We start from the raw sequence: 25,968 nt of genomic DNA on the forward strand, positions 1-25,968 counted from the left end.
ATATGCAATGAATTTGATGCCGAATTTTCAAAATAAAAAGGAAGTAAGTTTCTCAAATAATCATGTTTTTCTGGAGAGAAAAATGGATTCCTGAAGTAAACAAATAAAATTGGGGAAATTCCACCGAAAATTGACAAGCTTTTTATTTCCATTTTTAAGAAATAAATCAAAAAGTTCGAGGATTTCTAATGGTTTTCAAGCACTTGAAAATGAAACTTTTTATTTCAAGCTTTTTAAAAACATAACAGTTCATGAGGTTTCCAACCAATCCTAACATTCTTTCCCCTTTTAACTGTTTGAGGACATAAAAAAAATGAGGTTCTTACAGAATCAGATGTTAAGTTTAAAATTTAATTTTATTTATTCTCATAGAAAGTGATAAAATACCCAACCCACTTGATCAAGAGGTTAGATTTATTAAACTATAAAATATTATGTAATTAAAAAATCATAGCATACGAGTTTTACAGATGCAGCCAGAAACTATTTCTTTATGAATTTCAAAGCAGTTGTTGCTTTGTTCATAAAGCCATAACGCAGTTGAGGTATTAGTTCTACAGTAATATCTACTTGAAAATATAGCAATAACAGAAATAACTTTTGCAGAGGGCAATTAGAATCCTTTTTTTTGGGGGGGGGGGAGGGCATTTTGAGAGTCATTTCAAGCATTCATTCAAACAACCAGAAATTTTGGGGATCCACTATTTAATTTTAGAAAATTTGATGTGCCATAGCACATCACCAGCAACCTTATTTCACAAATACAATGAAGTAAAAATATGTAGAGGACATTAAACATAAGATTGCTCATCATAAAATTTTAAGTTGATTTGAAAGTCCAATAAAAATTAAAATGCATACTTACTGCTGTTACTGGTAGCTGCTTTCTATAATGCTTTTTTTCATCACTGACAAACCAAGAAGGCAAATTTTCATCATTACTTGAATACCTGTAATATTAAGGAAAAAAATCACTTCAGTATTCTTACATGGGTCTCTTCCTCAGTCTTACAAACACAAAATGTTTTCGTTCCCCTAATTAAATTTTGTCAATAGGCAGAGATTTGTCAACATGATTATTTAAATTTGCACTTCTCACAATTTTTTTAAGCACATTTAGTAAAAAAAAAAAATCTTAATTTCTTGTATATAGTATATACAGTACAACCTCAATATCTCGAATCTCTCGGGATGAGAAAATTTTCGAGATATCGAGTTTTCAAGGTTTTGGAAAAAATGCACTAGTATCCCCCAAAATTACACACACATACGCTATATACATTAAAATAATATGGGACAACTTTGCATTATGATTGACAAGTTCATCATTTTTCTAGATTTGAAGTTTATTTACATTCTTGTTTTTATGTAACAATATCTAGTATTCAATTTTTTGACTGGTTCCTGTTTAGTTGGATGTTAGCTTGTTCCAAAAAAAGCAGCCTTCATAATTTTAATTTTTTAACAATTTCTTAAATTATAGTTTTTCTTAGCAATCTTATGATTTTTTCATTGCTGTTGAAAGTGTACAGGATGAAATTTTGAAATGAACTGCAATTTTGACATTTTTTTCATCTGCAAAGTCAAAAATTTTAATTTTATCATCAATCAATAGCTACATTAAAAAACTTTTCTGCAGCCATTTTGTAGGAGATTAAAAAGCAGAATGATGAGAAATGAGGAATTCATTTTCCGTTTCCCCATGAAATCTGATGAAAAATCAACCCTCTGCCCTCTAAGTGGCAACGTGTTCCGAAGAAATGCTCAAAGAGACTCTCTCTCTGGGAAAAACACTGAGATAAAAAGGACTATAGTACCCCTCTCATATCCACTTCCTTATTCTCGCTCATGTTCCCTATTCTCAAAATTTCCAAGAAAACAATTGAAACTTGCTTTTGTGCAAAAAATTTGATATATCAAGGGTTTCCAAAAATAAATTTTGAAATACAGTAAACTCCTGATTATCTGCAAGCGGATTTTCTGCGGGGCATAGTATCTGCGAGTCAACCGACAATCAGCAACATTATTTTTAAAAAAGAAAGAAAATGCAAATAGCTATTTTTTTTTTGTTTGTCGTAAAATTGTACATTTAAACTTTTTGTTTTAATTTACTTTTTGTGCTTTCTTCATCGTATATACTTGTTCGTTATTGATGTTAAGTTCTGTTGTGCAAAAATACAAACATTTTTACTGTACTGTTTATATTTTCAGTTTGTAGTTGGTATTATGCATCAATACAGATGAGTTTTTGAGGAAAGACAATTTTTACCTTATTTGTCCCTCATTTTAGCTTTTTGCGGCTTATCCACGATTTTTATTATCCGCGACACTTGTGCCACCCAACTCCGCGGATAATCGGGAGTTTACTGTAACTATGGAAAAACATAGGAGTTTTTATGGGAAATACAGGGAGAATTTATTTTTTTTTTCGAGACATCAAGGGTTTTGAGATAGCATGGTTTGACTGTATTCAACAGCTCAGTGTCACCAAAACGAATTAGGAAGTATATAGAGAGAAATATCGCAGGAAACCAACAGAAATAGAAACAGTCATGAGTTCCTCATTTTAATTGCTGTTTTCCCAACAGGATCAGTAAAAAAGTGAGAAGAGAACCAAGAATGGAAATTGCAGCTATTTGGTTATGCTACATAGAGCTTTAACATGTATATAGAAAAGAGAGATTCATATTGTATTTACACTTGATCACTGATAGAATATCAAAAGAAATTCATCAGATTAATTTCCAACGAAGTATTATAGTTTTTGCTAGCTAAGATTGAATTGAAATATAAGATAGTTCTCTAACTTAATCAATACTAAATTTCTTAAATATAACCATACCTGTTATAAGAATTTTCTATAATATCTCTTTTCATCTTTTTAGACTGCACCATCATTGAACCAAGTGCTAAACCTTCTGGATCCAACCGCACACGTTTCTTCCTTTTTTCCTCTACAAATGAGAAGTTAGTCATAACAAATTAATAGCAAAGGTTTTTAAAATTAAATTCAAAGAATAAGTTTAGGTTTTGTAAATTATATAAACTTGTCATTGAATGATATTCTGCGAATAAGGAGACAATTTTCGGGAAATGTGTGTGTGTGGGGGGGGGGGCTAAATTTTCACGAACCTGCAGTGAAATATCCAAGAGCTTAAAAACAATGTTAAACACAAAACTTTAAAAATAACATAGTTGTTTATAGAAAACCATCAAAGCTAGATGTATCTGACTAAGAATAATGGATAAAATTGGCAATTGGCATAAAAGGACAGTTTAATTAGAATCAGTCATTAAGCTTATCCAACATATATCACAAGCAATACAAAATAAGTTTCAAAAAGTTAATTGTATGATTCCTTTCAAAAGCCAATTTCCCCGATTTCAGTTTTTAATGATGCTCTCTTAACACTGCCATTTATCAACTTATGGTTGCCAGCAAAAATCAATTTTTTCCAAAGGTTAATCATTTCACTTTTGAGCAACCAATTGACCCTTATTTATCCCCCATTCTCTAATTTTTTCATCAGTCCTCCAGGAATTTTTGTTTATTTTCAGCACAGTTTTTAAAACCTGTTCCAAATTTGCGAATATTGAACTTGCTTATGATGAGAGTGAAGGGACTGATGGTAGCTTCTTATAACCGAGTGCTCGTAAAAAAAAAACGGTTCGTGGGAAAAATCATCATAAACTAATACGTGCTTGTATTTATTTCTTTTATACAATACCAAAGTCGATTAATTTGCTTTGAAGTGTCTTATTGTTTTTTCCTTGCATTGTTGTTTTTTGAGGCAACGTCCGACTTGGAGAATTATTTTTCTGCTTATGAAAAGGAGTTGAGTATGTGACGGTTTGTTAAGGTTGAAATTCTTTACATTTTTTTGCTTTTGTTGTCACTTTCATTATTATTATTTTTTCATCTGAATTAACTTGAATTTAAATTACAATATCCTATGAAGTATAATATCTTGGAAATGTTAAAAGAGAGTTACTCTCCTGTAAACTTGACATTATACTAACCAAAGCTTTCTGATTTTTCCGCTAAATATGTGTTTCCGTTAAATTGAGTTCAGCTGTACTACACCTAACTTACACTACGACCTAACACACACCCCAACGCTGACCACAAACAGAACTCTTTGCTAAATATTCTGCACCCAAGATATTAATCCAGGGCTTAGTTTATATAGGAGGGAGACAGATCACAGAAAACATACACTAGCAACTAGCAGTGAAATATTATCTTTTTTTTTTTTTGACTGATGATCTACAGATAAAAGATTTAAAAATCCGTAATTATGTTTTATTTAAAAGAATTAAAATAAAAACATGAAAAATGTATTGGTGAGTGAAGTAATAAAATATTTTTTTTAATAAAAAGCCCCAAAGCAGAATACTACTAAATTTGCGACTTACGTCGCAGAACCGATGCCTGAGCTGCAGAACAATCCTGTTCAAATGTGAGGAAAACTGAAAAATTTCTGCAGAAATTCTGCAGAAATTGCAGTGCAGAAAATCTGCCAAAATTGCAGTGCTAAAAATCTGCAAAAACTGCAGTGCCAAAAATCTGCAGAAACTGCAGAGTGCAGAAAATTTGTAGAAACTGCATATTTTCTACAAATATCTTCCAACTCAAGATAGAATTTGCAGAAATTCTGCAGAATTCTTAAAATGAGAAAAAAATCTAAAATTCTTGCAAATAACGATAATTTGGTGGAAAGCTCGCAATGTTGCATTTGATAAGTTCTCTGTAGGACTTTCCCAATCGATCTTCATCCACTGCAATATCTGCCATGCACATATGTTTTGGAAACATGCCAACATCGAAACACGTCCATCGCCGGAAAGTGCGGTCCTTGTTTGAGATTTCATTCTCTTTGCAACCAGAAAATATTTCAATTATTTAGAAAGGTTCAAGCAACCCAAACTCAACTCATTTTATTTATTATTTTAGCAATTCCTTTATTTAGTAACGATATTTTAATTGCTCCTTCATGCCACGTAAAATTAACCAAAAAAAGTGATTTGACACCTAGCTTCGGCTTTTTATAAAAATTTTAAATTGCTCTTTCTATACATTTTAGAAAGCATAAACTATTTTTGGAGAATCTCAATTGGTTTAGGTCTGACACCTCATAAAAGATTTTTTGATTCTATAGTTTTCATGATCAACTAATTTTCCAAATTCAGTGCTCTTTAATTAGTCATTTGGTTGAAAATTGTGATGTTTTTCGAAATATCTCATTTCCACAGAAATAAATAGCAACAGTGAAGTTCAAAAAAAAAGAAAAAAAAGAAATCCTATATGAAACGATTTTTATTTTTGGCACCCAATTTGTGGAAAAGTCATGTTTTCTTGCGTACAATGCTTGAAGTATTCGTAGAACAATTTTGGTCAAATGATTTTATGTTGCAGAATATCGTAAAGTATTCTGCTTTGGGATAAAACACTAAATTATTATAATATTTCATGGTTCAAAAATAATTAAAACGGAAAACCTTGAACTCACTCTTAGAAATAGTTTCATGTTTTTTCTTTGGTGCTCCAGGGTCCGATGCCCCTGCTGCAAAAGTAAAGATTCGAAATGCAATAAAATAACAAAATACAGAACAAAAAAGGTTTAAACAAAAAGGTAATTCTGTGAAAGTTTTTTAAAAAACTTTTTTAATGAACTAATCCTGTGACAAAGTGCTTAAAAAATAACTAAAAACCTGATAAATTACTCACTGGTCTCCATATCCTCCTCCATAACTGAATTCTCAGTGTTTTCTTCAGCTGAAAAAATGATTTCCTAATTTAATTTTTGCTTTTCAAGTACTGTAGATTGATTAAAAATATTTGCATAATAACAACTAAAAAGCTTTAAAGTATGTAGTTTTCAATGTCGAGTAGATGTTTTGACTTCCATTACAAAGACCAAAATTTGCAACCCTCAGAAGTTTGTTACAATGGGATGATTATTATTTTGTATGCATAAAAAAATACATAAATAATTTCTAGACAAATATGAAAAATGCATGTTGGATCATTTTAAAAGTTCAGAGAGCTTTTTTTTCTTCAAATGAAAATTACCAGAAAAGGGGTACAAAAACATAAATGTCTCTGGCTCATACCAGCATTGTTTTGTTAAAGGACTTTTGCTGTCAGCTGGAAATTTTTGTTTTGAAATATATGTCATCAGGTTTATTTAAAGGAGTTAGCAAGGTGCTGATTCAGTCTCGGAAGAAATGAGCTCCAAACCATTCAAAGAATTTTGTCCTGACATGAACAGCTACAAAAACCTTATTTGCCACTGAATATGGGAAGGGGGCAAACTAAAATATTCCAGCCATGCTCGATGTGTTACTTCATAACATTCACTGCCATATGGGTTTAAGTATTACCATCCTGGACAATAAAACCTTCATAAGTAGTTAGTTCTAGCCAGTGGTTAATTAATTATAAGTTATTAATAAATTATAAGTAAGGGAAAAAAATTGCAGGTGGGTAGATACAACAATATCATAACTTGCATAGATAACCGGAATAGAATCTCCCCTGGTACATATTTTAATGCTGAATTGAAAAAGAGATTAGATAATTGTTAATTTATATATTATACAAAAAATTATTATACTTTTTTTTTCAGTCACATCTTTATTTTTCATGCCTTTTTCCTGAGCTCTTTTACCTACGTTAAAGAATACAAATGAATAAGTACAGAAAGAATAATTTACAATATAGTAAAATGTATATGCATACACCTCCTATCTTTCACATAATCCTTGAATTTTTCAGCAATAGGCAACAAAAGAGATTTAGATTGAAAAAAAGCAAGAGAGAGCATAGTGTTTATGAGCTTTCAAAAGTCAGGAATAAATTCTTATCAAACTGAAATTTGATCATTAGATTCAAACTTTCATACATAAAAAAAAAAATCCATAACGTTTGAATGTAATTAGTTTAACATTAGAGATTTTACTGAGAAACAAAATTGTATGTTTTACAAAGAATTTTTTACAGCTTGTCATAGTAAGCATTTAAAAAATTCTGATACGGATCTAGAAGTTTTTTTTAAAAAGGGATCTAGAAAAGTCGAAATTAGATATCATATAAGGGAAATTAGTTTATGAATTAGTACATTGTTGTGATGAAAAGCAAACATAATAATAGGAATCTTTTGGTTACAAAAATACTTCAATTTTTTTTTTTTTTTTTTTTTCAATTCCTTAATCAAATGGCCAGTAGTCCCCCCCCCCAAAAAAAAAAATCAATGGCCACAAATTCAAATTGCAAATCACTACAACGTGCTTGTACAATGCACTAAAATTAAATAAAGGCATTAGAATTAGCAATAATTTTAAAGAACTTCAGAACAATTTTATTTTTCTCAATGAATTAAATGATTATTTAATAATGATCATTTAATTCTAATTTTAAAACTTTGTGGGGAAGCAAAATCTGTAGATTTGCAGTGTGCAACAGATTGGCTACAGAGATTGACTGAAATTTGTGAAGTTTACGAAGCTAAGGATACCTACAACGCTGATAAAACTAAATTTTTAGAGTTTTGGCAAATAAAATATTATGTTTTAAAAGAAAAAAGGGCTCTGGTGAGAAAAGTTCTAAAAAACAGTTAAATGCATTACTTGGTTGTAACTTAGAAAGAGAATTTGAAGTATCACTTGTAATTGAAAAGGCAAAAAAAACCTAGATGATTTTAAATCATGTTATCAGTTCAGTGGTTTTCAACGGAAAGTCATGGATGGCTCAAAATATAATGTGAGAATGGCTAAATGCTCTTGATGGGTGCAAAAAGAATAGGAAGATACCACTATTACTTGACAATTGAAGTTCACACCCACAAAATTTAAAATTCAAGGTTGTAAAGTTTGTTGAGAGATTCCTCGTTATAATAATTTTATTGTATTTTACAAGAGAAATGCTTAGTTGAAATTGTTTTTATTTAGTTTTTGTTTTCTGAGAGCTGGCAACAAAATATCTTTAGAATGTGCGTGCGATAAGAGTTTTGATTATTAGAGTTGGAAAGAGTTAGTTTGGATGACGCATTTTGAGTATTGAGAAGAGAGAAACACTTGAGAGATTTTATGAAATGAAATAGTGAATTATTGAGTTTTATTTTCGAGTTTTGAGCATTAGTTAGGCAAAGTTGTCATGAAATTATGTCTTGTGTAAATATTTTTTTGTTATGTGCTGTGTCCTGTGAATAAATGTATTTGTGCAATATGTGTTTCAAGTGTACTGATTCGAAATCCGATTAGAGTTTTTCAGACAAAGTTGGTGTTTTCTCCAATAAACACTAAGCCTATATTGCAGCATTTAAACTGAGGCATTTTTTAAGATTTCCAAGGTGGATATGGGAAATTGTTTATACTGACTGTGATATTACCATTAGTGATTATATAGAGATTGATGAAAGTTGGTGTTTTTTCCAATAAAAGCTAAATTTATATTGTAAAATCAAAAATTATAATGATGCGTTAGGACGTATCATACAATTGGATAAATTTTGCTGATAAATGGTGATAGTAAAGGTCTCAAACTGATTAGCATATTTAATAACTATGTACAGAAAATTGTTTATAAATTGTGTGCAGCAAAATAAACCCTTGTAACAAATAACTTCAAATAATTCCTGTAAATTCTTTTCATTACTAAATTTTTGCTAAAATTTTAATTTTTTAAATTTAAACAACTCTATATGGAATATTTCAAAATTTACGTAATAAAATGTGTTTAATATTTAAGCTTAAATGTTCATAAATGTTTGTTATTGAATGAAATTGCATAATATTAATACACTATTAGTTTACCTAAATCTTTACTGTTTTATGTCCAAAGGGACACCTCTATTTAAGGGGCAACATTTCAGTTTTCCCTCATGACCTGTATAGGCAGGTTCTACTGTATATTAAAATCCAAGTGCATTTCTATCCAGGTATGTATGCCACTTAAGTTTCTTGAGAATATCAGAGATTCAACAATCAAACCAATGAGGAAGGGATAAATTACGAATCTATTGGAATATAGATTCGTAATATTTTAGGAATCATGTTAAGAAAGGTTTCATTTTTCTATGACTTAAAAACCATGTAAGGCGAATTGGCCTATCAAGTCCAAATAACTTTCCCACTCTCCACCTTTTTCCTTTCTATTTGCCATGGTTATGGCACTATGAACTTTTTTCCAACGTTGCTTCTGCCACACAACTTTTGCCGAAGCAACATGGGAAAAGTTCACGATGCAGTAACTCTAACAACCAGAAGGAGAAAAGGGTGGAGAGTGAAAAACTTATTTGGCCCTTGGCACACCAATTCTTGTTACATAGACTATAACTAGAGCAGATATTGATTTAATGTTTTGATTCTGGGTCACTTTTTCACTTTCCAAAATTTTGTTTATGCTACTATTTATCACCTTTTCCCTCCATGGCTCCTTGTTTCCAAGGTTATCGTCACTGCTTGCCAATTATGCCCGGTTCAAGCGAAATTGAGTTAAGTAACATGCGTTTTTTTTTTAATGCAATGCATTTTTTCCTTTAAAGGAAAGGTATTCACGTCCCAAAAACAACAATTAAAATTCTTTAGCTAACTCAAGCTGCCTCAGGTGGCAAGTATGGGCAAAGCCCTGCTTTGACACTTTGGAGGAAGAGCTTGGCTTCAGTGAGTTAAATAAGATGCGCATCACACCAAAAATTAATGTTCTGCTAATCAATCAATGTACCTTTACAAGAGGCAAAGTGGGGGAAGCCCCTGAAGTACACCAGCCCACCATAGACAGCGAGGTTGAAGTAGCTGACTAAACGAGCCACCCTGGTGGCAAGTAAATAATCTAATAATTGATGGTGAGATTGGTAGATGAATCTAGTTGGTATGTTTTATTTTATTTTTTTGAAAGTATCGATACATAAAAGGAAAATGTTGATATAATCTATTTTTAAATAAAGAGATTTATAATTACCGGTGCTTTTCTTTTCTAAAGTTTCAGCAAGTAAATCTAATTCCAAATCACTGTCTTCGGGAGCATTCATGAATTCTTCCTTGTCAAACCATCTGTTCACTGTGTCCTTTACTCTGTCTGGTCTATCAACAAGGTCAACAACAAGGGGATTCTTTTTTCCTTCTAAAATTGCTTCTGTAGGTTCAGCATCACTTCCAATATCATCATCACTAAGTGAAAAAAATAACAACATTCAGAGCATATATTTTGTCTGACAAATTGCATATCTTTTGAAATTATAACCTTAAATTCAGAAATAACTTTTAGTTAATGCTTGATTAATTATAAGACTACTAAATTATTTTAACAGTAACAGCAAGAACTGCTGTGATATAGAAAAATGAGCTGAATTTCAATGCTCATTTATCGATGCCTCACAAGTTGTAATTTTGCAAATTGAAATTGTTTACACATAAATTGTAAACTTGACATTGATGACTATTTTGATTTTTCCCTTTTTTTTTCTATTGCTATTTAATTTTTATCGAACTTTACGACATTAGAAATTTTTGACTCTTTTCATAATCTTTTAGGAGGGGTAGGGACATTGAGTACCTGTCCAGTTGGAAAAAGTTGTATTTTCGCTTATCCGAGATTGAAGCCCTAATAGCAATTGCGTAGTAATCATAGGACTGGTATGCCTCAAGTTAAAGAACATTTATTTAAAAACTAATTACCTGATACATTTAATCTAGTTCAATTTTACAAAATTTTTGAGTTATTTTTTTAACTGAAAAAAAAATTTAATCAAAAATTTACCTTTCAAATTCAATGTCACTACTCAATTCACCATCACTGGAATATATACTTTCTTCTTTCACAGGCTCCTCTTCAACATCTGGCTCATTTCTGTCATCTCGATTATATGGAGTATGTAATTTGCGAAATTTGACGTCAAGGACATCATTAACATCATTATTTTGAGGCTCTAAACTAAATTCTAAATTGTCATCATCTTCAATTCTTGTAAGATCCTATAACATAATTACAGAACATAATACAATTAAAATAGGAGAGTTGAATCGTTATTACATTAAAAAAAAATTAATCTTTAAAAATATTCTTTATAAAGCATCAATAAAAACACGAGAAAATAAAGTGTCATAGCACACCTTGGGATTCTTTATTTGATCCAGTTTAAACAATTCTCTATCTTCTTGAATCACAGGCTCATCATCCTTTATTATCATTTTCAAATTCATTCTATCATGAAGTTTTTTCCTCTCTTTTAATATTTTTTTCTTTTTTCTCTTAGCGTCTTGAAGTTTTGACAATTCTATATCTTCGGCTTCTTTCACCGCTTCATCAATTTCTTTTTCTTCTACATCTTCAACTGGCTTTGAAGAAACTCTACAAAATAAAAGATAATTCTAAAACAATTGTATTCTGAAAAAAAGAAGAAGAAAAGGGAAGCGTAGGGTAACGGCACCAGTGACAGACATGCTTAAGACATTAATGAACAAGTGGAAATTGCAAGAAAAAAATCAAAAGATGGTACCAGTAAAGTGAATTCCAAATGAACATTATACAAAAATTCGGGCATGCCCAAAAATTACAACATAAGAAAAAAGATTGAGATTTGCTAAATTATGAAAAAAAAAAAAGTTTACTGCAGTTTGAATTGTGGTTTTGTAAACGTTAAAAACTCATCAATTAGCATTAATGTTCGCCTTTAGTATAAGATTCAGAATTTGACCATAAATAGATTTCTCTAGTAGCCAGAAATAAATATAAAAAAGATAGATTTTTTCCCTCAACTGACATATCCACTATGACTTCCTTTTATTTTAAAACCTTTCTATTACTCCGAAGAATTTTGATCTAGTGATCCAAAACTCCAGTACATTCCCAGTATAACAACTAAGAAATTTACATTAGCATTGTAGTGCCAAAAAAAAAAAAAAAAAAAAAAAAAGATAATTTTATAGCTAAAGGAAAAACAAAGTAAATTTGTGATGTTTAGTAGAGCAAGTTATTACAAAAATTTATACTGCTTTTTCTTCAGGGTGGCGACCGGAACTGAAAAAAATTCACCAAATTTAACTGATTTACGTTACCAATGATAATGGTTTTCTTTCTTTGCTCTACTTGAAATCCATTGTATGTTTGTATAAAATGCAGTATTTTAAACGTTTTAAGTTGTGTAAAGTTGTTGAACTAAAGGTATGTTTTAAAAAGATGCTACTTTTTTAATAAAATGGTTAAAAAAAACATATCAAGTCAATTTTTCGGGGGAAAAAACCCTACAAAATAGTATATTAAATTTTTCTACATGGAAAGGTTATAAAGAATTTAAAAAAAAAAACCTTTACTTCCAGAAACCACTTAGCATAAGAATTTTAAGAAACTATTAAAATCACTCTTAAAAACATATGTGTATTTATGATAGAACTAAAAAGTAATTGAAATTATTTTGAACTAAATTTTCAAACAGTATAATAATTGTTGCAAGAATAACAAGTACAGTGCCCACCACTAATAAAATCACTGGATTATAAAATCAGCCGCTTTTAAAAATCAAATTTGGAAGAACAGAATCATCACAATATCAAAACATGTTAAAACCATCCTTTAATAAAATCACTTTCGCCGTTTTATAAAATCATTTTGGATATAATTTGCCAAAAATTGATAAAGATGCACCAAGAAGGGAAGCAATCGGCATCTGAAGATGAGGAAATATCAGAGCTGAATTTACTCTCTTAATTAGATATCAGAAAAGTGCTTGATATTATACGATGAACTTTTGAGCCAAGAGGAAAATATAATGTTGTAAACTTTCAAACGATATTGTTCTTTACTCTGCAACTCTATTAAAATATTGGCATATTGTTATTTGATTAAGACCCTTGTGCAAATTAAAAAAATGTACCTCATGCTCAAAATAACTGTATTTTGAAACACTTGAAACAAAAATGAATGAAATAATTCATTTCGTTTTTAGAGTATTTGAACTTCAAAATCGGTAATTTTTTAAAGTGAGTTTTGGTATGCCGTTTTATAAAATCAGCCGCTTTATAAAATCAAATATCTTCTGAACCAATGTGATCTTAATAAGCAGCGAGCACTGTAATAGTGAAAGAATAGAAGTAATGTGTTATTCTTATATAACTAATTGACATATTTATGCAAAACTGATGAAACCATTTGACATTCATTCATAGGGAGCTTTTCACTAATCAAGAACATAGATTTTGATGAATGAATACAGCATTTTATCATCTAAAAATAAAGATATTTACTTAAGTACACAAGTTAATTCTATTTCAAATTATTTCTGTATGTAATGAAAAAAAATCTTACATTGCTTTTGTAACAAACAACTTTGAAATGCAAGGGGAAAAAAAAGAAATAAAAAAAGCAATTAGTTAATTTCAAAATATATAAAAGAAGAATGCAACTTGGTTGTAAAATAAAAGAATCACTTACGTCCGAAGTAAAGAAAACCTTTATAATATGCGGTGACAACAAATAATATAACGGCAAGAAACAAAGTTTTTTTTATTGAAAGTTCAATTTTATCAATCAAATTTAAAACACGAAGAAGTAATAACTTTTAAGCTTTTATAGTATTAATTAAAAAAACAAAGATTTCTTCTTGAAATTCTGATTACAGTATGCTAATTACTTTGAGACAATGGAATAAAGGCAAAGGAGCTAAGGCATTAATGAAGGCTTCCTCTTGGCCTGTATGGTTGTTTATTTTACGTAGCATTGAAAGCGTAAAAGGAAATTTCAAGCTAGGTAAAATAAACAACCTAACAAAGACAGAAGCAATCTTGGGAAGTTCATCCTGTGATGAATAAGTACTTTGACGCTGAGGAAAACATGCACAAATATGCGGCAGTGTATAATCACACCTCATTAATTTCTTTTTTTTTTTTGAGCAGATAATTGGCGGAAAATGCGTAGGGAATTAGAGTACTTAATTTTGTAAAGCAAAAAAAAATTTTTTTTGCTTCATAAAATCAATTTTCCCTGTTTTTTTTTTTTTTTTTTTCAAAATTCCCTGATATTTCCCTGACTTTTCACTGATCTGTCGCCATCCTGTTCTTCCCATACATACTTCTAGGTCAACCACTACATTAATGTTACACTGAACTGAAAAATAATGCAGTATTTAATGACAGTTCATTTCATACATTCAAGGGCTTTCCTTCATTCCTTACAGCTCTGCAGTTTATCCAACATTTTTTTTTTTTCTATTTATTTACAACTAGCAGTACCCGCACAGCGATGCCCGTGCTAAAAATTTTAATGGAAGTCCGTTGAATATTGAATAAAAAAATTGACGACCCCTCCCCGCCTGATTTAAAATAATCATTTTTCTTTGTATAAAATGCGTACACACCTTTTCAAAGAAAAAAAAACTATTAAAGTTTCTTTGGAATTTAAAACTTTTCATCAAATCATTAAATTAGATTTACAGTTTTACCTTTTGCAAGTGAAGTGGATGTTTTTTCAATGGCCCTCAATCCTTCCATGATCATTAACTATGGACACGTAAACAACAACAGTAGTGTCATATAAGTTAAAGGCAACAATTTTCAACTTAATTAAAAATATGATCTTTTTTATACAGGGTTCGCGTTTACGCGCTATAGCGGGTGTTTTACGCAAATTCGCGGGAAAGGGACGCAACTTCCGCGAAAAATCGGGTCCCAGGGACCCAGAAAACCCAAAAGATAAGAACCAGAAAAAAAATGGGAGAAAATGCTAAAGATCTATTTAGTAAATGCTTTTAAGCTTCAAAATGATCAGGAGAATCAACAGAAAGGGACTAAAATGACCCTATCTGTTTATCAGCTATTCAAACACACCCCAATTGTGGACCAGTCAATGGAATTTTAGTGATAAGACTGGAGCTTACAGTGACCTCCTGGGCAGAGCTCAGGGAGCAAGTTCACAAATAGCCCATTGTACTGTATTTTAAGAATAAGCTTTCCCTCAACTTTTATCTTGAGGAAATTCCTAAAAACAGAAATGAAGACTAAAAATGAGAGAGGTTTTCAATGCAATCTTCAGGATTAATACAAGACGATTGTACAGTAAAAATATTGCAATTTGGCATTCATGTAACCAGAATTACTTTTGAAAATCATCATTTTGCATCCCCAATAAAAAGAAGGGAGAAAAAAAATGGCGAACATTTTCCAGATCGCGCTAAACACAAAGAGCTCGGAACTTTACATTTTTCTTGTTAAATTGCTTATGAATACTTGAATTTTATACAAAAGCACTTTAACCTTGTTCTTTTTCTAATAATTCATCTCTTTCTGATGGGTTATTTTTATTTGGACTTGCAAAAGTCGGGTATGAATCGATCGCGCCATTTTTGCGCGCCATTTCCAAAATGGCGCGATTTTAAAAATAGAACAAAAATCAAAACAGATATTTTGAACAAGTCAAAATAAAGTCAAATATACTGATTTAAGATTGCAAATGAGCAATTTTCACACTCATATGAGAAAATTTATTATTATTATTATGTAATTTCCAATGATAATTGGGAATGGGAGGGGGGGGGGGTCTGTTTGCTTTTTTCACTAAGAAAAATTTCCAGGAAAACAAAAGTTAAGGGAGTGCTTTTTGCTTGATCAATCAGAGGCACTTGTTTTATATTTTATGGTAAAACCCATTTTTAAAGTAAATTTTGAGTTAATCTCATTGTAACTGACCAAATAGTTTCTCACATAACTGAGTCTTGCCAGTGTATTATTTGAAAATAATTTTACAATGATAAAATCACAAAAAAATTAGGGCAAAAATAACCAATTTATTTTATTTCATGCCTCCCCCCCCCCAAGTATAAATATTTTTATATTATTCATTTACACACTAAGATTTTCTGTTTAAAATTTAAGGGACTCATTTTTTCCACCAAAGGACCCTAATCTATTTCATTAATGGGTCCCTGGGACCCATATTACGGATAGTTGAGCGCGAACACTGTTATAGTAATGAATGGACTTTAAATCCACTCCACCGCAGTCATTCCGTCAAAACGCATAAACTTGAATTTGTCAACCTAGTTTATGAAAAATTATTTAATTTAACAGTTTCTTATTATTACTTCTCTAGCACGAAAGTATTCGTCAGTTAAAAGATTGAATTGTTACACAATTTCACAAAAATATCGTTTTGTTCTAAGAAGTCCAAAAACTTGGTTCAGAAAAGTGTCATTTCATCACGGAGCAGAAAATAGGAATATAATTTTTTTTTCTCAGTCTTGTTTTTCATATTTTAACAATGAAGTGCAGAGAAAAAAAAAGGTCATCTGAAATGAAAATAATGTTACACATGGAATTACTCTGAACTAAAAGGCATTATTTTCTCTACTGTAATTAAAATAGCAGGGCTGTGGACATTACCGAACGCTGTGCATCGTTGTAAAATAAAATCCCAACAAAACATAAATGTGAAAAGGAGCCAAGTTCGATCAAAATGAGGCCCTGGGTAGACGGTGTCACTGATAAAATAATTCAGATCTGAACGGGTACCAAGCTGTTCCTCATAGAATTTGGTCTGTCCCATGTTTTTCAATTCATTCAGAAAACATTTTTTTTATTTTCTTTGATTCCGGATTTTAAACTTGTGGCAAGTTTTGGTCGTCAATAAACATTTTCCAAAACATTTGACTGCTCCAATTATACAGTAACTTGCCAAGTTTAAATGCAGGATCAAAGAAAGTAAAAAATTGTTTTCAAAATGAATTGAAGAACACGGGGCAATCCAATTTCCATGAGGAACTGCTTTGGAACTTGTTATCCGTTGAGATCAGAATCTTCTCGGTGACACCGTCTACCCAGAACCTCATTTCGAACAAACTTGGCTACTTTTTATATTGATATTTTGTTTGGATATCATTAAGTTTTGAAAGCTAAATCATAGTAATTTTCTTCTTTAGAATTAAATGTAAAAGCGCGTACAAATACAATTTCCATCCCCCCAGCTTATACGATGCACTGGTTTCTTTTCATTAGTAATTTCCAAGATATTTCAATAACTGGGAGTCTGGCGCTATCATCAATTATGGGCTATAATTATTTGTTTCTGTCACTATCAGCAAGGCCATGGTCGAAGTACAGTAGCCCTTCGTCTTTGGCGTCCACAAATTTGGCGACAATTGGGAAAATTGCTAAGACTCCTAGTTTTCAAACTCTTCCCGCTATTTCTACATTGTCTGGGGGAATTATAATAACGTTGATCGTAAAATATGCAGAATTGACGAAAAAATTTCCCCATTGCTTATAGTTCCGTTGCGTCAAGTTTGCTTACCTTTAAGAAATTAAAATAAAGCGAAGCTAAAAGACTTAACCATGGCAATGCGAAACAAAACATCAGTAATTTTAATGGAGATTAGATTTATTCGAACTTTATTTTTAACGGCTTGTAACTTTTTTTCCTTTGGAGATAGAAAGTTATTTTTTCGACCATAGGTCGAGATATTTCTGGAGTAAAAAATGTCGCTTTTTCCAACGGTGTCAAGAAGAAAACTGCGAGAATTCCTTCACTTTTTATTGATAGATTTAATGAAGAAAGTATTGCCAAAATTTCAGCGAAGCCTAAAAAATTTTGAAAGAAAAACGCAAATTGCTCCCGTCGTAACGAAGTTAGAACATTGAAACAAATTGCTTAGAACGCGGAAAAATCTACCCTTTTCAATGATATAAAATATTAATATGTGCAAGCAATTTTTCATCCCTTTTATAGCCAATAATAGGCAATTTACATGAAATTTGGACCTAAATTGGAATAAAAAAAGAACTATTCATCGAATTTTTTTCGAATTATAGCCTATGTTACTCAGTAAGAAGGCACCTTTCATATAGTGAAGGAATTTTTCAAATAGGTGCAGTGGTTCCGGAGATTACCTCGAACATATAAACACACAAAAATCCGCCCTCTCTCTTTATAATATTAGTAAAGATAATCTTAAATGAAAAACTACAAATAGCAACTGCAGGGGTAAATTGCAGTAACACTGAATTTTTCAGAAAATAAATTTAAATAATTGTTTACATAATTTTATTTTTGCCTACTCAAACTGTAAAATCTTTCAAATTTAGCTTAGGAACTCAACTTGAGTCAAACTACCAAAAATCTCAATATTTTCTAGTTTTGATAGTTAACCTCTAGTATATAAAATTAATCATAATATAGTTACATTTCTTAGCTAAAAATATTTCCATTTGGAAAAGAAAAATGCTCATCAGTTTGAGTTATTAAACACTACAATATATTTTGCTATCCAGTTTACATCAATGCTAATGGTACATATTCCATTAATTTTTTAAATATATTTTCACAGTATTTCAAAAAAAAAAAAAAAATAGTACAGGGAGAAAAAGAAAACTCCAGTACCAGTGTTGACACTCAGTATCAGTTTGTAATAAAACATGCTAGCCACTAGTGACAAAATGGGATATAACATTTAAAATATAACAAAATCATTTTCTTTTTTTCAAACAGCTTTAATTTTGAATTGGTAATTAAATATTTTTTAAAATTGAAATAATATAATTACTTCTTTTGATCATCTGCACCCAAAATAGCAAGCCTCAGTTTCTTTCTCCAACTCAAAAGAGACCTACAATGTAATGAAAAGAGAAAAAATATAAAGAATTAATCTACTACAACAAGAACAAATATTAAATATACTGTTTTTTTTAAAGTAATGAACCCTTGTACATTGTATAAGTAAAAATAAGCGATTGTCACTTCCATGAGGCAATTTAAGTTGTAAAAGAGCAACTAAAAAATGTGTAATAGATCACTGCCTAATGCTTGCAATCTTTCTGCATAAATTACATGAATAGTTTTTTCTTCTTTTTTAAACTTCAAGTATTTATTGCACTTGGATCGGAGGGGAACTTTTTTGAACAAAACTTTTCTGGTCACCGAATTTGCACGTAAGTAGTAGAATAGCACATAAGTAGATCTAAAAACCTTGGTGACCTTGGAAGGTTTGATGTCATTGGATGATAGAGGTAAGAAACAAATATGAATGTGTAAAGGTTGATTTTTCACTTGCTTGTTGAAACTGGTGAAATTATCAACATTCAGTTCATCATGGCCAAAAAAAAATTTTCTGAAAGAATGAAAAACGGCAGACAATCTTCACCACGGTAGGTCACTGATCGAGGGTTCAGTGTATGTAGATAATCGATGGTTTACTGTACATTAGTTGATAATACTTAAATAGGATGAATAAGTACCCTTTGCATGGATCTCCCAGGAAAGTCTCATGCATAGTTATCAGGTTCTAAAACTGATCTATAGAAAAATGTGTTAAAAATATTATGGTGAGTTTAAATATTGAAATATATACAGGGCATCTGCAACTTTCAGAGTTTTGAAATTCATGACTTTTACAGTAACCACCACTTATAAAATTACTTGAATATAAAATCAGCCTCTTTTTAAAATCAATTCTGGAAGGACAGAATCATTATAATATCAAAGCGTGTTAAAACCATCCTTTAATGAAATCATTATTGCTGTTTTATAAAATCAAGTACAGTGCTTTTGTTTATGTAAATTATTAATTTATTATGATAATGTCAAAATGCTTTATTTAACAGCCCTATCAGCATAATTTTTTCAGCAGTATGCAACATAGATTAAAAAACTTAAGAATAGTCCGCAAGATGCACCAACATTAGCAAACATAACATAACCAACACTAGTAAAGGCATAAAATCTAAATCATGATGATTAAAAGTAAGATGCTAAACGTAAAAAGTACACAAGAGTACAGGCTACCTGTAGATTATATACAGTAAAACTTGTGAAGTTAACCACCCTTGGCCCTGTTTATGCACACTCCGGCTTCATCCCGGGTTGAAGCGGAAGGTGGTAAAAGGGGGATTGCAGCCGGGTTGATGGGAAGAGCCGTTTCTGTCAAATCGTGGATCCTCCTTTACGTTCCCTTACGCTTTCGTTTCGGTGCTATCCCATAGAATGCTGCAGTTGGATTTTTCCATAATTTGAAGAAATTAGTTTCGAAACAAAATCACCAACGCAAAAAGAACACGCACAACAAACACCAAAATAAATGCACACGAGGAGGAGACACGTGACCACGAAATGCACTGTGGGAAAAATCCGCCAATAATTCTTCAATGTAGATGGAGGGAATTCGCTCCTGCATTGAACGCGGCTTGAAGCCGGGTTGACGCCGGGATGAATCTAGCTGCATAAACAGAGCCCTTGTAAGTTGACCACCTGTTCAAGTTGACCGCCGCTTTTTTTCAGGCACGGAATTAGCGCTTATCATATAAATCAACCTTTGTAAGTTGACCACTAAAGTGATGCACCACAAATGGTCGACTTACACAGGTTTCACTGTGTTTGGAAAGTATTTGATAGAAATTTAAAAAGACAATTGTAACGATGTTAAAAATAACAACAGTCGTAATAAATTCTGAAGTAATGTCGCACCAAAAAGTAGAGAAATTGGCTTCCGAAGATGAGGAAATTGAAGGGCCAAATTTTTCCTCTTCAATAAATGTCAAAAAAAATGCTTGATGCCATACAACACACTTTAGAACTAAAAGAAAGTAATTATAAACTTTCATAATTTTTTATGAACTTTCAAACTAATGTTGAATCTGTATTTCAAATTCTGTTAATCAAACAAAAACAGCCAATATTTTCAGACTTTTGGGTAAACAAACGTCCCTATGCATGTTTAGTCAAAACGTCAACTGTGTTTTGAAACACTAAGAATAAAATATAAATAACCATAATTCATTTCTTTTTAGAATGTTTACATTTTAAATCCTTTTGTTTTTTTAAGTATAGCCATGCCGGTTAATAAAATCAGCCGCTATATAAAATCAAATGTCCTCAGAACAAACGTGATTTTAATAAGCGGTGGGCACTGTACCATGATTCACGGTATGCATTTTTCCAGAAAAAACTTTTCACAACACAAATTTATGGCACTTGAAAATGATCGACTTTTCTAAGCTTTTGGGCAATTCCACGGAAATGGGGAACTGATGACCAATTTTTCAAAATCCTTTTTTTCTCACAAATTAGGTATCATTTTGAAGCTTATGAGTTGAATTATATGAAACTAATGATACAAGCTTTTGAACAAAGGTGTTTTCGACATGCTGCCATAGTGGATTTTTTGATATCTTGTTGAAATTGGTATTTGAAATTATAGTTCAATTTTTTTTTCAAATTGTAACTGATTCAGATGCCTGCCACAACACTTTAGAACAAATGTAGCACAAAAAATGAGACCTAAATAAAATAGTTTTGTCTTTAAAAGCTTATAACAGGCACTTTGATAAAATTACGTCCAACATTAAATTGCCTAAAAGTTTGTGCTGTATAAAATAGGATGGAATATTTTACAAAACATTTTAACTGCAAATCAGAACATCAGTTACTATTGAAAATGTGCAATCCAAACAAAATTCAAGAAAATAGTTTTTTGTTATTTTATGGTGTCGGACGTAAAACAAAAAATTAATTATGTTCAACACCACATTATGTCAGACACGAAGATTTTTAAAATTATTACCTCATTCTGATTACAGAATATCTCTGATATATAGAAGGGATAGAGGACAGCAATAATAACATTTCTTTATACTTTAGTCATTAAAATGTCTTTATTAATAGTTACTCTTACTTAAAAACATTTTTTCTAAACCATGAAACTGGTAATTGATTAATCACAACTGGTCCAATTTGTTACTCAATTTATTTTTCTTCTAGACACACTAAACTTATATGGAAGTTTTTCTTTATTTTAAACATCTCAAAATGGGGCACTTTTACAGCAGAACGAAATCCAATCTGGCAGACTGGGCACATGCCATGCCCAAGCCACAATCTTCACATCCCATATGTCGATTTTTAAAAATTCTCTCAAACTTTTGCAATAATTTTTGAAACTTTGGATTATACTAAACTTGCTGTGCATAAATTTGTAAGTACACTAAAAATATACAAGTTTTCTCAGATAGACCCAGCTTACAATTTATGCAAAGATATCTATTAACAAAATTTTCATTTATTTGAGCAGAAATTCAACAAAAAATTAACCCGGAATTTATTTGCAGTGTTCCCTGGGGAAGGAGCTGTAGACAGCATAGTTGGTAAGATAAAAAAATGTATGGCATAATGTAAAAGCTGGAAGTAAAATGACAGGGGGAGGTGAGTTCAACCAAATCAGACCACCACTGCAACCAAAGGGCCATTGTACCAGAAAAGCTGGAATAGTGTTGAGCGGTATGCGACAAGAGTTATGCATCTGTGGCTTTTTCATTAATCAGCATTGTACTTTAAGTACACATATCATCAGAAGAGATCATCCATAATTCAGCAACATTGCACCAATACTTGAGAAAATCCTTGAACTGTTTGATCACGGATTATATGGAATTGGCAAACATCCAGTTAAGGCGACTCCATCTGAATGAGGGGAAAAATAAAAATTTTATGAGCATATTCCACTTATTTGAATGAGACTGCTTAATTTAGAGGCTAACATACATCTGCAAAATCCGACATCCCTGAAAACTAATAGATGCTTCCATTTCCGCGTGCAAACCGGATGTTTACCTTTCCATACAATCCGTGGTTAGACAGTAGCACTGCATGCACTGAGTCAAAGCAGTTTTATTGAATAAAATTACTATATCAGACACTTCCTCAAAAACTCTTTTGATAGTTATTCCATTTAAAGAAGAATTATCTGACAGTGGTGCATTGGATGAGTTTGAAGATATGGAATTTGTTGCACAACTTAAAGTACATAACTGGGTTGCAGTTAACTATGAGTCTATACATTATCCAGGATGCATTCCCTTGTTAAATGGTGAAATGATTGAAGTATCTGTGATGTATAAGACAGAAGGGCACTTTGACGAAAAGAGGAAGATAAAATCTTCTATACAAAAGAAAATATTAAAAAAAATTCTGCCTATCCCAATTAGAAGTGGGTGTTAATTAACATTTACAAAAAATATTTGATATTTAATGTTGTAATTATCTAAATATCTCATTTATTGTCATTAACATATTACTCAAGATTTAAAGCAAAATTAAAAGTAATTTAAATAGGTTTTAAACATTTTTGTTTACGTTTGACACCAATATCAAAGTCCCTAGTTGGGTACTTAATACCTCTAAAATTAAAAAAAATATTTATGAGTTATTAATATTTCATCATTGTTCTTTGACATAAAAGTAGTTACATTGTTGCAGATTAAGCCATTGACCTGAAACTTAGATTTTAGTTTTGCTAGTCTCATTTTTCAGATTCAGCTCATACGTCTGGCACCGTGAGTGAAATATTTTTATTTTCGAAATAAAATTTTTTATCAGAAATTCTTTTTATGCTTAATAATTCTTCATGCATTAGTAAGTATTTTAAAAAAAATATTTTGATCTGTTTCAAAATTATTAACCAAACTATGTGTTGTTTTTTTTAAAGTCAACTTCGTGCAATTTTTACGTCCAACACCATGGAATCGCCCTTTTACAAATATTGAGAGCAAAATTTATTAATAAATGGCAATATTAGCACTTTGTATGCCCACTATAACATTAAAACAAAAATTTGTTCAAAAGTTAAATTATGTCAAATTTGTGACAATTTTTTTTAAAAAAGGATTACTTTAAGTCAGCCTTTCCAAGAACTTTGATGTCTTTACAACACTGTCTGATTTCCTCGGTTGTCAATGTATGATCTCGAATGTCATCATCATCAAATATAATCTACATAAATAAATAATTTTTTTGAGATTAGGGATTAATTCAAATTAGAAATACTTCAACTTAAGTGAAAATTACAAAATTTAAGAGTTATGCTTCTAAATAAGTCTACCTCCACAAGTACAAGATACTTTATTTTCATAATTTTAATTATAGCTAAAGAAATCAAATCTAATAAGGTTTAAAATAACTAACTGGCAAAATTCAGGTTGTGTCACATTTACTAACTTCAAAAAATTGTTCTTCATGTATTTTTTTGAGCAGATTCCTAAATTGACCTTTAATTCCGCCATTGAATTGTATGTTAAAAAAAAGAAAAAAAAATTCTTTTCCTGCTGGGAGGTGGGACTTACTTTTTTACTTTCTTAAAATGCCTACATCAGTTCTTACCATATTGTGGTATCATTATATGCATAACTAAAAAAATGTCAAATTTAACTTCAAAGACACAGGTAATAAAAAATAACCAGACAAGTATTCTTGTAGTGTGTTTTGAAAAAATTAATTTATTATGTTTTTCATTAAGCACTGCTTTAATGTATTGTGCCCCATGAGTAGTGATGTGGATCGGGTAAATACATAGCAGGTAGGTAAATATTTTTTGGGTATTTACCCAAGGCCTGGATAAATACCCAAAAACTGGGTATGTTACAAAAAAATGCAGAAAGTGAATGGGATTTTAAAAAAAAAACCTCTAAATATGAAATAATTGGTGAAACTGATACATAAATATGTATTACACAGTTTATAATATTTTTTATTGAAAGAAGATGAAATTATGAAAGAAACATATCATTAACCAAACAATCTTTCATTTCAATATCATAATTGGAAAAGTATAAGCACTTCAATACTTCGATGATGAACTTCAGGATTTCAAAATCACAATCTAGGTTAGTATTCAAAATGGGGGGGGGGGGGGGGGAGAAGCATGAGGGATGTTTGGAAGAATAAACTGAGAAGTTATTAACACTATGATCTTATTTATTTTATTGCTGTTTTTGTGATAACGTGGCAACTATAGAAACAGTTTTCACATTAATAAGCAAAAAAAAAAAAAAAATCAAAATATTATTTTCTGTAGCCTTGCTCATTTGCATTTGCTCCCCAGTACTTCATGATGAAAATTTACTCAAACTATTTTTAATACATGCAATTAGTGATGTACGGTGGGAAGGTAAATATTTTTTTGGGTATTTATCCTAAGGCAGGGTAAATCCCCTAGTAATTGCACATTTTTCAAAAAAAAATTTAGGTGGTATCAAAAGATGATGATTTTCTTTTTAAAATATAAATCGTAAAATGGAAGATTATAAATATAAAAATTTATGTATTATATTTTTTTAATTAAATATAAAAATATATAAGTTCGGGATTCCGAACCACAGTTGTGCTGCTATATTAAAATTGGACAGCATAGTAGATCTCAATATATTGAGTGTTTTTTCCTCTGTAGGTGCTTCCTAAAAATACTAAATAAGACAACAAAAATAAGGCATCATTTTATTCTATTTTTCACTGCTATCGGCAAAGTATCAACAAATAATTCACATTGTGGCTGTTTTTCAAAAAATTATCGTTGAAAAGAATTGGATTTTTGAATTACTGCTGTGAAGCAGATGTGCTTCACATGCGTCTGCTAGTAATGAATAATTAATATATGTAATGAACATAAAGTAAAAAACAACCAGGAATATAATTTCAAATTTCTAGCTTCTGTAGAAATGATTAAAAACTTGCTAAAACAAAAACCATTAACATATACGAAAAATTACATTTCATACTTACTTCTGAACATTTACTAAGTCTTTCAAGATGATTTTCGCACATTATAAAATCAGATGCTTTTAGTTGAGCATAAATTAGTTCATCATCATATCCCTCAGGTTTTAATTTTGGCTTAACGATTCGATCTATGCTGTTTTTTGTTTCTTCTGTTGCTTGCACATCCTTAAACAAATATGAGCCATCGAGAAACTTAGGGTCAATGCGATCTGGTGCAGAGTACCCTTGACAAACAATGAAAATTTCAGCAGATTCATTTCTTGAAGCTTGAGGTTTAGTCACATGGACCTAGGAATCAAAGGAAAAATGCAATTACTGTTTGCGAAGATTTGTTACACAATCCTGGTTAAAGAACAAGATTAGCAGTCAGTACTTGCCACGTGGCAGCTAAAAATATCAGTATTTTTTGCCATCATGTCGTCCCTCCCCTTACCCTCACTGTG

The 25,968-nt window shown here is 30.9% G+C and overlaps 1 protein-coding gene across 1 annotated transcript in view; it reads right to left on the reverse strand.

The window, feature by feature from the left end:
* Positions 1–25,968, reverse strand: part of LOC129220124 (pre-rRNA 2'-O-ribose RNA methyltransferase FTSJ3-like) — a 49,602-nt gene that overhangs the window by 4,857 nt on the left and 18,777 nt on the right. Inside the window, exons 6-16 of the mRNA XM_054854468.1 lie at positions 25,529–25,813; positions 23,643–23,743; positions 18,528–18,590; positions 11,113–11,350; positions 10,760–10,974; positions 9,962–10,170; positions 6,618–6,671; positions 5,729–5,776; positions 5,511–5,564; positions 2,843–2,954; positions 866–950 (exon numbers count right to left, since the gene is read on the reverse strand). Coding sequence (XP_054710443.1) covers positions 866–950; positions 2,843–2,954; positions 5,511–5,564; positions 5,729–5,776; positions 6,618–6,671; positions 9,962–10,170; positions 10,760–10,974; positions 11,113–11,350; positions 18,528–18,590; positions 23,643–23,743; positions 25,529–25,813 — 1,464 coding nt within the window. The remainder of the gene's footprint in view (positions 1–865; positions 951–2,842; positions 2,955–5,510; positions 5,565–5,728; positions 5,777–6,617; positions 6,672–9,961; positions 10,171–10,759; positions 10,975–11,112; positions 11,351–18,527; positions 18,591–23,642; positions 23,744–25,528; positions 25,814–25,968) is intronic.

The sequence above is a fragment of the Uloborus diversus genome, chromosome 4 (assembly GCF_026930045.1).
Source record: "Uloborus diversus isolate 005 chromosome 4, Udiv.v.3.1, whole genome shotgun sequence".
Lineage (NCBI taxonomy): Eukaryota > Metazoa > Arthropoda > Arachnida > Araneae > Uloboridae > Uloborus > Uloborus diversus.